This window comes from Mercenaria mercenaria, chromosome 12 (genome assembly GCF_021730395.1).
Source record: "Mercenaria mercenaria strain notata chromosome 12, MADL_Memer_1, whole genome shotgun sequence".
NCBI classification, from domain to species: Eukaryota; Metazoa; Mollusca; class Bivalvia; order Venerida; family Veneridae; genus Mercenaria; species Mercenaria mercenaria.
The window spans coordinates 57,093,367-57,106,215 of NC_069372.1; the positions used below are offsets into that span (position 1 = coordinate 57,093,367).

At 36.8% G+C, this 12,849-nt stretch overlaps 2 protein-coding genes across 2 annotated transcripts; both read right to left on the minus strand.

Annotated features, from left to right (window-relative positions):
* Positions 1–1,357: 1,357 nt before the first annotated feature.
* Positions 1,358–2,251, minus strand: LOC123533386 (nucleotidyltransferase MB21D2-like). The gene has a single exon (XM_045315027.2). It carries the CDS (start codon positions 2,249–2,251, stop codon positions 1,358–1,360), a length of 894 nt encoding a protein of 297 aa, XP_045170962.2.
* Positions 2,252–4,959: 2,708 nt separating this feature from the next.
* Positions 4,960–9,621, minus strand: LOC128547406 (uncharacterized). The gene has a single exon (XM_053520151.1). The coding sequence runs from the start codon at positions 9,415–9,417 to the stop codon at positions 7,141–7,143; it is 2,277 nt and encodes a 758-aa protein (XP_053376126.1). The 5' UTR covers positions 9,418–9,621; the 3' UTR covers positions 4,960–7,140.
* Positions 9,622–12,849: the final 3,228 nt, after the last annotated feature.

A 12,849-nucleotide genomic window follows, 5' to 3' on the forward strand; every position in this document is an offset into this window, starting at 1 on the left:
AGTTAGACAATTTTATCACAAAGTTTCTTCACCAGTTTTGGAGAACAGAGTTATAAAGCTGCATTTCATACATTATACGCTTCTTTCAGGTATTTACAAATATCTAATACTGTTTTCTTCTTATCTGAAGACATCAGTCTGTTGAATAAGTTGATATTTGGCCATGAGATATGTGGTATAAGATTAGTGCGAATATAGTTACTAGTATTCCAGAAATGAAGTATTCTACTTTGAACGTGACATCAACTTAAATAGTTTTAAAATTATTAATTGCTCAATATTTGTTAATAAAGTTCTGGTTGTTTTTGATTACTAGCTACTGTTTACTGAGACAATTATCCGGATGGGACTGCAGCATGACCCGTGGATTAAATGAAGTCATCATCGCTAAGTAGCTGCACAGAACGTATGGAAATTCCCTAATTTAAGAATATCCGCATCCACCTTATTTAAGCGATGCGTGGGTTCGTACGTCGGAGCAAATGTAACAAACACACACATATATGCAACTTAGTAGCATTGTGATCCCGGGGGCTTTTCACGTAAAAACGCGCTTCACTGGCTGGGAATCTGTCAGGGTTATCGCTTAAGTTGTAGTCTAGTGATCTGATAAAACACATCAGTGCGGCCTCATAAAACCCTTGTTCAAAAAAGCAATGACCTAGAATGTTTAGCGCCGTCTCCATGTGTCCAAGATTTTGGTTAAGAAGGGTTTCGTTGAGTATTTTCAAAAGAGCCCTCTCTTGGTTACACACGTCTCCTATCTGCCGATAACATAGAAACTGGAGGTAGAACAACATAATTACTGGATCAACAGCAGCATGTCTCATCCAGGTGGTTCTTCCATTTTCGAGCTCACTCTCATGTCCGAGGGAACGAAACATTTCATATACAAGAGCTTTTGGTGTCATCGGATGATCAGTTCGCAAGTAAAATACACAGCGTGCTGTAACATTCCCTATAAGAGCGTCGAGAGAATGAGTTGATAAAATCTTGATGTCTTTATCATATATTTCTTGCGTTGTATCACGACATTTTCATACTGGTATCGTTTCCCTTTTGTAAGGATTTACCAATTTTTCTTCGATTAATTGCAGTTTAGATAAAGCTTCTACGAAAAATCCACATTTATACAGAACATTCGCGCATTTCAAACCGTTTGCCATGCTATCATCATGAAAACCTTCGCAAATATATTGAAATCCCATACGGAATAGCATTTTGCTCTGATCTTCATTGATATTATTTGCTTGAACGGCATATGACAAAATGTGATGTCCTAAACTTGAGGATACATGTGACGTCATTATGTCCATCAATGAAGCTGCGTTCAAAGATCGTATATTACTAAATTCGATTACAGATTTTGTAGCTGGGACATAAGCTTGAAATTATTTTTAATTACCAAGCCCAGTGTCTCAGTTAGGTTTGTTCTGTTGAACTCAGCAAGCTTTTCAATAAGCATTTTTAATCTCCAGTGGACGTACTGTCCAATAAGTTGCAATGCTAACGAGCAGAGCATGTTTCTAATCTTTTTCCATTCACTCCCTTGTTTTAGCCGATTTTTGGATAGACGAAAATACAGCATGCTGCCTATACTGTCGATTTCTAAACACAGAAAAAACTTATAATCACAGTTTTCAATCATTCGTCGTAATATTGTTTCAACTTGCAAACGGTTTCTTCCGTTGAATTTATGTCTAAGGAGATTGTTTTCCGGGATAAAATATTGAGGAATGTTTCCCTGTGCAACGAAATGAAGCAATCTCACCAAGCACGTGTGAACGCACATCACAATTTTCCCTGGCTGCCACATGTTTTCCTCCGTTGTTTCAATGACTGAAAATACAACATTTTTGCAATGATACGATGTGATACTGTTTGGGAATTTTGCTTTGATAAATTGTTTTGTAAGAAGCTTCATCAGCACAATGCATTTAAACTGCGTTTCATTCAAAGTCCAGATGAGTAAACGTTCTGCTTGGGAGAGCGACAATCGCCATTCGACAGCTCGGAATTCGCTTTCTGTATGCCCGACTGGTGTAATAAAGCCACCAAAAGTACGTAGAAGGTCTTGAACTTTTTTTTGTGGCCAAAACTGCCGTGCCTCTTTCTTAAACCAACCACTTGCTTGTAGAGGCCATGTTGAGCATTTCAGGGCAAAAATCCGATCAAGAGATGTTTTGGTTTTTGATGTCGATAATATGTCAGTCCTGGCTGGTCCATTAAGCTCATCACATGTTAATTTCATCTTTCCATATCCATTTTTCAAAAGTAATTTATCATTATCCGAAATGAGATATTTATAAAACGTTACGATTGATCTGAAAGTTTCTAAATGGTCGGCACCCAGTGGAATATCGTGTGCACATAATTTACGTAGCCAGGATGCGTTTTGTCATCGTTGAATATATACCCATAAAATGTTTTAAAATCTTCCCCCCTTTGCATCAGCGAGTGATTGTATTAATTCTATATCCGTATAACACTCTAGTACATCGCGGTCTGATTCCATTCCCTCAGTTGTTGTACCTTCAGTTCGACTACCGAACACAAACAATTCTACTGAGTGATCTCGGTACATCATACAATTTAGCCATTCTTCCTGGTTGCAACAATATTTCCGAAACCTTCGAATGAATGGAGACACTCCGACCCGATTTAGTATATCCACCAACAATAGGGATTGGTTGGACTGATTTTGGACTTTTGGCTTGTCCAACTTCATGTCACGTCATGTAATACATCTCGTAGTATTTTTACTGTTTAATGTTTAGTAACTTTTGGTATCAATTTGTGCCTTTTAATAAATCGTCTGGCTCTACAGGAGTCAGACATTTTCAATCCACCTTATGCGTTGTCTTCCTTTGTCGTGTCATAAATAGAACTGCAGTGGCGAGAGAGAGCAACTATAAAATAATAATTTATGTAGTGTAACGAAATAAAATTATTTATATTTGCTAAGTCAGTATTATATTATTCAGGGTAGTACCGAGCAGGTGGCTATAAGTCCTTTTACCTATATACGAATTTAGTAGTCTTAGACCTACCAACCTAATCGATATTCCAACCTCGTTTTGATGTCACGGCGTCCCTTGCAAAAAAAAAAAAGAATTTTTTACCGAGGATTTTAGCTTTCCTCGTCCTTCCCCACCACCCACCTGCTTGGTCGCCTCTATTACATTTTCACATTAATATGTATTCTGGTGTTCTTCTGCTCCCACATTTTGCAAAGTTATTCATTGTACATTTCAATTTAACATCGCAATCAGAGTAATGTTAGTACATTGTAATGTAAGGGGTGGGGACACCCTTCTGTTTGCAGCATTGGAAATCCACTACCTCCCCCCTTGCTCTCCAAAAAAAAAAAAATAGATTAAAAGATGAGGGTATAGTTAGGGTTGGTGCAGCCGGCTCGCAGTTTCTTAGCTTTCTTATGTACATTTAATTCATATAATATACGTTATTTTCAGGAATGTTAACCTGGACTTTTGGCTTGTCCAACTTCATGTCACGTCATGTTATACATCTCGTATTATTTTTTAATGTTTAATATTTAGTAACTTTTGGTATCAATTTGTGCCTTTTAACTTCTGGCTTGTCCAACTTCATGGACTTTTGGCTTGTCCAACTTCATGTCACGTCATGTAATACATCTCGTAGTATTTTTACTGTTTAATATTTAGTAACTTTTGGTATCAGTTTGTGCCTTTTAATAAATCGTCTGGCTCTACAGGAGTCAGACATGTTCAATCCAGCTTATGCGTTGTCTTCCTTTGTCGTGTCATAAATAGAACTGCAGTTGCGAGAGAGAGAGAGAGAGAGAGAGAGAGAGAGAGAGAGAGAGCAAATATAAATAGGGAGAGCTTAAGAACGAATTCTTGCGGATACATTTTCTTTCCATGAATGAAATTTTGTTGATAAAGAAATAGATATAATATGAAAGTGTATGTTCAAGACTATATTCACCTTTATATTTCGCGAAAAATCAATAGTCTAGTACCTGTCTTTTAAAACAAAACTTAAAGGTTTTAAGCTCCATTATACCACAATCTATTGGAATTTAAACTAATCCAGCATGTCAAAAGATAATAAATAAGAGTAGATTTCTCAGAAGCACAGAGCACCAAAATCATAGCCCCAGAGCCACGCATTTGCAGAGTAAGCCTATAACAAAAAGAAGCTGTAAATCAAAAATATTACAGACGGGTTGCTTCAAGCATCTAACAAGTACATATAAATTTATGCCAAATATAGACGGAGGGGGAGAAAATGGTAAAGGGGTAAAATGGGGGTGGGGCGGATGAATTTGAAGGGGAAAGCAGAACAAGGACGAACACACAAAGGGAAAGCCACGTTCCTTAATAACAGTCACACCACAACGTAAACCACAATAGCGCAGACACTCATGTACCAAAAATAAACACACAACCACACCCAACTAAATAACATAGAAAAACGAACAAGTATGATACAAGAAAACAGTAGGGCACCGTTTTAGACTCACAAGCATACAAACGCACCCACACAAGTTGGAAAAAACAATCGTGTACCGTCTTAGGATTCCGACAGTCAAAACAAAAGGGGAGCCACGAAAACTTACTCAAAGTAAAGAGGGAGGGATGCAAAAAGTAGCGTAAATGCAAGCCTTTTTAGGGGAAAGAAGGGGACAATAGGGGGAGTGAGGAGGAGGAAAAACACTTACAACAAACAAGAAAACATACGCAACAGACAATACAAGACAGACAAAAAACCAGTTGAAAATAGGGGCACTGCCTTGGAACGGTCAGTAACCTGTATAAAGGAAACTGGGGGTTTAAACGCGTTTAGGGCATGCCAACCTCGACTTACCCTATTTTCAACAAGTTAGAGAACACAATGTAAATAGATCCCCTCTTCAATATTTTCCTTGAAAATTAAATTAAATGAAATGATATGTGTACAAGACTCGCTCAAAGATACAATGTTAAGATACTGTATTAACATGAATAGATATTATAACCGCAAATAGAAATAAACACGTATTGATTACTTGTATTTATTTTTAGTCGGAAGCAAAAAATAATATTATTAAACCAATGTGTTGACTGGAAGCCCTGAAGTACGGAATTCCGTTGGGGCCATCGCCTTTGAATGTGATGATCTGAAACGCGATACTCGATAGTACGATGATAAAAACGTGAAATCACGAAACTACGATAACGAAAACGCGATAGTACGATGATGATAACGCGTTACTACGACAACGAAAACGCAATAATACGATAATATGATGACGATAATGCGATATACGTATTATCGCGTTATCATTATCGTACTATCACGTTATCATCATCGCACTATCGTGTTATCATCATCTCACTGTCGCATTATCACCATACACTCAGTTCCGAAAGAAAGTGTGCACTTAGTTTTCTGTTATTTTTTCTCGGTTATTTTCATGAAAACTTATAATGCTTGGTACCAAAATTTAAATCAATTCGTAAAGAAATTGGTGTGCATTTTAGATTTTGAGTTATACCTGAGAGTTAGTGTATGAAAAAATGAAACAGAAACGTCGGGGAATTTTTTGAAATATTTAAACTTAAAAAGTGCACACTTTCTTTTGGAACTGAGTATAGTACTATTGCGTTATCATCATCGTACTGTCGTGTTGTCACCATTGTACTGTCGCGTTATCACCACTGGACTGTCGCGTAATCATCATCGTACTATTTGGTAGCGGATATTGATGAAAATCGACAGCTGATTTATTGATAACGCTCCAGGTACAAATACGACTAAATATTTGAAATTATTTATTTAAGAAATGATATATCTCCTTTAGTGATTTGTCGCTGAATAAATCATTGTTTGGAGTTCAGATTTACTTCGTTCAGAGACTTACAGCTTTAACTTTCAATTAAGACAGTACTATCAACTATTGAAAGGGGTGTATACATACAAGATTCTGACTGAATGGCGAGTAGGGAAAGACACGCAAATTCGAGACACTGCCAATATTTATCCACAAAGTACGTAAATAGTTGTCCAAATTTATTTCCCTACGTCCGAAATATATGTATGTTTGACGCTCGTGTTTTTCAATCACAAGTTATAGGCAGTTAATTAAAGGTTATGTTGATAGGAAACTAATTTTTACAGAAATTGAATATGTGAACTTATTAAGTAAGTAAATCCAGATCCACTGTTTAAGCTGAACTGTATATATAATGATATGTGTACAATATCGCAATATCGCAGATCATATATAAAAAAGCAAGTTAAAAACTCTTCAATATTTTCCTTGAAAATTAAATTAAATGAAATGATTTGTAACCAAGTTTTTAATAAAACAGTTAGTTCATTGTTCCTTTAAAGTGGTGTCATACAGAGGCATAGATAAATACCAGGTGGGATTATCATTTGTGTCATATATTAATCTCCAGCACTTTATTTGCACGCTCTTAAATGATTGCAATAGATACATACGTGCATCACTCTGTTAAACTAGGTTTATCTCCAAATACAGAAAGTTTGTATAAAAAGTGTCTTATACTTGTTTTAACAACTCGAAAATTAGACAGTAAACAATGATACAATCCAAATCTAATGATAACAAGTACAGGCGATGGTTGTTAACGAAAACTCACAATAGACAATTACTAGTAATAAGGAATCAAGTGCCTTTTCTTTCACAACAAAACCCCAAATTCATTAAGTAAAATGTGCATAAACAAAAAAAATGCTTTTAAACTGTGCAGTGTTTTTTCTGTACGATGATCCGTTAGTCGACCTTCATAAGATTCTCGAATGTGCTACTGACCAACCCGTTACTGACAGGCTACAAGTCTGATACAATGAGCTTTATCCATTCCACAGTCTGTGATACGACTTTAAAATTTGTACATTGTACAGTTAGAAATGGAATATTCTGCTTCAAACATGACACCATATTACATAGTAGTAAGATAATAAATTGCTCAATGTTTGTTAATAAAGTTCTGAATGTATTCTGCGTTGAGATTTCTTAGCTGGCTAGTGCGTTAATTTTCCCAGCAAGATACGTGGGTTTAACGAGGGCATCAATGCTAATTGGCTGCACAGAACGTATAAATTTTCCGTAATTTCAAATCCCCACCATGGACAAACTCATCCACCTTATTTAAGCGATATACATGGGTTCATACGTCGAAGCAAATGTAACAAACACACACATATGTGCAACTTGGCAGCATTGTGATCCCGGGGCCTTTTCACGTAAAATCGCGCTTCTCTGGCTGGGAATCTGTCAGGGTTATCGCCCAAGTTGTAGTTTAGTGATCTGATAAAACACGTCAGTGCGGCCTCATAAAATCCTTGTTCAAAAAAACAATGACCTAGAATGTTTAGCGCCGTCTCCATATGTCCAAGATTTTGGTTAAGAAGGATTTCGTTGAGTATGTTCAAAAGAGCCCTCTCTTGGTTACACACGTCTCCTATCTGCCGATAACATAGAAACTGGAGGTAGAACAACATAATTACTGGATCAACAGCAGCATGTCTCATCCAGGTGGTTCTTCCACTTTCAAGCTCACTCTCATGTCCGAGTGAACGAAACATTTCATAAACGAGATCTTTTGGTGCCATCGGATGTTCTGTTCGCAAATAAAATACGCAGTGTGCTGTAACATTCCCCATAAGAGCGTCGAGAGAATGAGTTGATAAAATCTTGATGTCTTTATCATATATTTCTTGCGTTGTATCTCGACACTTGCATATTGGTATCGTTTCTCTTTCGTCAGGATTTGTCATTTTTTCTTCGATTAATTGCAGTTTAGATAAAGCTTCTACGAAAAATCCACATTTATACAGAACATTTGCGCATTTCAAACCGTTTGCCATGCTATCATCCCGAAAGCCTTCGCAAATATATTGAAATCCCATACGGAATAGCATTTCGCTCTGATCTTCATTGATATTATTTGCTTGAACGGCATATGACAAAATGTGATGTCCTAAACTTGAGGATACATGTGACGTCATTATGTCCATCAATGAAGCTGCGTTAAAAGATCGTAAATTCCTAAATTCGATTACTGATTTTTGTAGCTGGGACATAAGCTTGAAATGATTTTTGATTACCAACCCCAGTGTCTCAGTAAGGTTGGTAATTTCGAACTCTGAAAGCTTTTCAATAAGCATTTTTAATCTCCAGTAGGTAAACTGTCCAATAAGTTGCAATGCTAACGAGCAGAGCATGTTTCTAATCTTTTTACATTCTCTTCCGTTGTAGCCGATTTTGGATAGACGAAAATACAGCATGTTGCCTATACTGTCGATTTCTAAACACAGAAAAAATTTATAATCACAGTTTTCAATCATCCGTCGTAATATTGTTTCAACTTGCAAACGGTTTCTTCCGTTGAGTTTGTGTCTGAGGAGATTGTTTTCCGGAATAAAATGTTGAGGAATGTTTCCCTGTGTAACAAAATGAAGCAATCTCACCAAGCACGTGTGAACGCACATCACAATTTTCCCTGGCTGCCACATGTTTTCCTCCGTTGTTTCAATAACTGAAAACACAATATTTTTGCAATGATACGATGTGATACTGTCTGGGAATTTTGCTTTGATAAATTGTTTTGTAAGAAGCTTCATCAGCACAATGCATTTAAACTGCGTTTCATTCAAAGTCCAGATGAGTAAACGTTCTGCTTGGGAGAGCGACAATCGCCATTCGACAGCTCGGAATTCGCTTTCTGTATGCCCGACTGGTGTAATAAAGCAACCAAAAGTACGTAGAAGGTCTTGAACTTTTTTTTGTGGCCAAAACTGTCGTGCCTCTTTCTTAAACCAACCACTTGCTTGTTGAGGCCATGTTGAGCATTTCAGGGCAAAAATTCTATCAAGAGTTGTTTTGATTTTTGATGTCGATAATATGTCAGTCCTGGCTGGTCCATTAAGTTCATCACATGTTAATTTCATCTTTCCATATCCATTTTTCAAAAGTAATTTATCATCGTCCGAAATGAGATATTTATAAAACGTTACGATTGATCTGAAAGTTTCTAAATGGTCGGCACCCAGTGGAATATCGTGTGCACATAATTGTAACTTTACATAGCCAGGATGCGTTTTGTCATCGTTGAATATATACCCATAAAATGTTTTAAAACCTTCCCCTTTTGCATCAGCGAGTGATTGTATTAATTCTATATCCTTATAACACTCTAGTACATCGCGGTCTGATTCCATTCCCTCAGTTGTTGTACCTTCAGTTCGACTACCGAACACAAACAATTCTACTGAGTGATCTCGGTAAATCATACGATTTAGCCATTCTTCCTGGTTGCAATAATATCTCCGAAGCCTTCGAATGAAAGGAGAAACACCGACCCGATTTAGTATATCCACCAACAATAAGGAGAGCTTTAGAACGAATTCTTGCGAATACATTTTCTTTCCATGAATCAAATTTCGTTGATAAAGAAATAGATATAATAAATTATGAAAGAGTTTGTTCCAGAGATATTCACCTTACTATTCTGCGAAAAATCAATAGTATAGTACCTGTCTTTTAAACAAAACTTAAAGGTTTTAAGCTCCATTATACCACAGTCTATTGGAATTTAAACTTTTCCAGCATGTAAAGACTCGCTCAAAAATACAATGTTAAAATATTGCATTAACATGAATAGATATTATAACCGCAAATAGAAATAAACACGTATTGATTACTTATGAAATAATATATCTCATTTAGTGATTTGTCGCTGAATAAATCATTGTTTGGAGTTCAGATGCGAAGGAATTATAATATGAATGATATAATAATACGCATCTGAACGACAATGATTTTATTCAAGAGCAAATCACTAAATGAGATAACCGTCGTTTATATGGCTGAAAAATTGTTGAAAAAGACGTTTAACCCGAACACACACACTCAATGAGATATATTATTTCGATTCTAACACGCTACCAAGGACTTTAAAGTACATCCTTGACGGCATTTATTAAATATTGGCCCGTTTTCAATCGGTTTCTTTTCCAGCGCGCCGCTATGCCGTTTGACGCTATGACGTAATAATTGTGACGTCAGAACAGTGAATTGTTGTATAATAATTCACTGTTTTCAGCCTTCTTTGTTCAATAGGAAAATGAATCGGATCGTGTTAGAATTGTATTTATTTTTAGTAGGAAGCAAAAACTAATATTATTAAACCAATATGTTGACACCACTGCAAGATATGGAAGCTCTGAAGTATGGAATTCCGTTGGGGCCATCGCCCTTGAATATGTTGATCTGAAACGCGATACTCGATAGTACGATGATGAAAACGCGAAATCACGAAACTACGATAACGAAAACGCGATAATACGATGATGATAACGCGATATGCATAATTATCGCGTTATCGTTATCGTACTGTCGCGTTATCATCATCGTACTATCGTGTTATCATCATCGTACTGTCGAATTATCACCATCGTACTGACGCGTTGTCACCACCGTACTTTCACCATCGGACTGTCGCGTAATCATCATCGTACTATCTGGTAGCGGATATTGATGAAAATCGACAGCTGATTTATTGATAACGCTCCAGGTAAAAATACGACTAAGTATTTGAAATTATTTCTTATTTATTATACCAGATTTATATAGCGCTCTTTTCATGATAAACACGTTCAAAGCGCTTTACATAGCACAAAGGCAGCCACTCAGGGCGCCGAATTAATCCTCTACTAGTACAGACACAGAGCAATCTGACTAGAGGGACATAGTGAGATAGAGCCCCCAGATCAGAGAGATACAGGCATGTCCGGCTGACTTAGCTAGCTCTCTGGTTCTTTAACGTGCTCAGTGTATAGCACTGATACACGTGAAGCCGTCTTTCCCGGGAAGAACCAGTACTGGCCTCTTACTTAGGTGGGAGACACTCAAGAGCATCTCAGAAATTTTCAGTAGCTGGACCAGGAATCGAACCCCGGACCTCTTGATTGGCAGTCAAGCATGTTACCACTAGACCACCGGGCCATGATAAATGAGGCCTGAACATTGAAAACCTGAAAAAATGTTTTATATATGTATAAGTCTTTCATATAAAATGCATAGATGCGTCCAAAATATAGTACTTTTAAAGGTACTAACTGGCAGATTGAAGTTGTGCGCCGACTACGAGCGCCCAGGGTCAAGGTCATCCGTGAAGGTCAAAGGTTTGGAAATTTAACGAAAACTACATATTTTAATCTTAGGCGTACAAGTTCAATGGCAATTAAAATCTACAAGAAATTCGGAACTTGACACTTTGTAAAATTCTGCTAACGAAAGACTAAGTATTGCCATACTTGTTTGTATTTGCAAAATTGTTAGCAGAATGCTTATGGTCAGCTATTGTTATAGATGGGTAAAAGTCAGGCGTGCGGCATCTGGCGTGAAGACGTCCACATTTTCCTTTTAACCATTTTTATGAACTCCCTGACAAATCTTCACCAAACTTATTTTGTAACATTCATGCAAGTTTGTTCAAATGGTTATGCGAGGCGTATATACTCCGTGACGATTAATTCATAGATACCTACCGTATCTGAAGTCATTCGTCCCTCCACCTCTGATTCATATTGAGAAGTTAGAAGTTACATGCCGAGAACAGATTAATGCACACTGGTTAGTTTAAACATACTTATTCCCAGAATACAAACACTAATACATACATATGTCATACTTTGATCAAAAACGAGAGAAGGAAGAATTAAGACTGTCTCAGGGTAAGGGTAGCTAAAAGAATCTTTAACTTTCGGATATGTCTGTACATGAGTAAATATAGTCATGTTATCCTGATCAGAAAGGTCTGAGTTACCAAACTGAACAGTGTCCAAGTAAATATCGAAATTCCTCACATTATTTAAAAGATTGTTTCGACAATCGGTAAAAATGAAAGAAGAAGTGGAAGTTTGTTTCTATCTGTCCACATTGGCACAATGGTGTAGGAGAGATATTTAAAAATCAAAGCGCTCAAAGCGCTGATGGTGGCTGCTAATCAATGTTTAAAATATTACAAAGAAAGCGACAACTGAGGAATTGTTAATATAAACCATAAGAACATTTTTTTTTGCATTTTGTTTTTAATATTCGGCTTTGGTTTCAAAATTAATCCTTTTTCACTGCCAATCATTGCATACATACTGATTCAGTTTTGATCCTTTTTGATTATTTGTGACGAAAACTACAACATAAATTACATCGAAGATGTTTTACTATGAATAAATAATATAGCTAGGCTTTTTCTCCAAATCATTCAGCTTTTTAGATTTCTTTTTAAAGCTTTTGGGCAGTGTCTGTCATGAATTATTATACACACTGATTTGGTCCGTATCAGATAGCTGTGGTTTTCATGAGACTTTTGTGAAAGAAAACAACACAAACATGTACCACAAAATTTTAATGCACCTCAGAATGTCAGTTCTGCAGCCAGTGTATTTTAGAGGTACATTAATTATCACTCCATCTGTTATACTCAAAAGTTCGCTAGACATAACAGCAGGCTTCCCAAAAATGCTGGACATTAAATCAGACAAAATTACAACTTTAGTCAGACCGAGAAAAAAGTCGAAAATATGTAACTGGCGAAACGAAACCGTTTTAATTTTTATACATATATTTGTATCCAGATATATGAGCCGCGCCATGAGAAAAACTAACAGTTTCTATAATTCCAGTAGGCTTTGAAAGCAAACAGCATGGATCCTGGCCAGACTGCGAGGATGCGCAGGTTGGTCTGGATCCATGCTGGTCGCAAACCCACTATGTTGGTTTTCTCATGGCGTGGCTCATATTGAGACGCATCATGAGAAAACCAGCATAGTGCGTTTGCGACCAGCATG

What these genes read in the sequence shown, in the direction of transcription:
- LOC123533386 (XM_045315027.2), bottom strand. Translation starts at nt 2,251, where the DNA reads ATGAAATTAACATGTGATGAGCTTAATGGACCAGCCAGGACTGACATA.
- LOC128547406 (XM_053520151.1), bottom strand. Translation starts at nt 9,417, where the DNA reads ATGTATTCGCAAGAATTCGTTCTAAAGCTCTCCTTATTGTTGGTGGAT.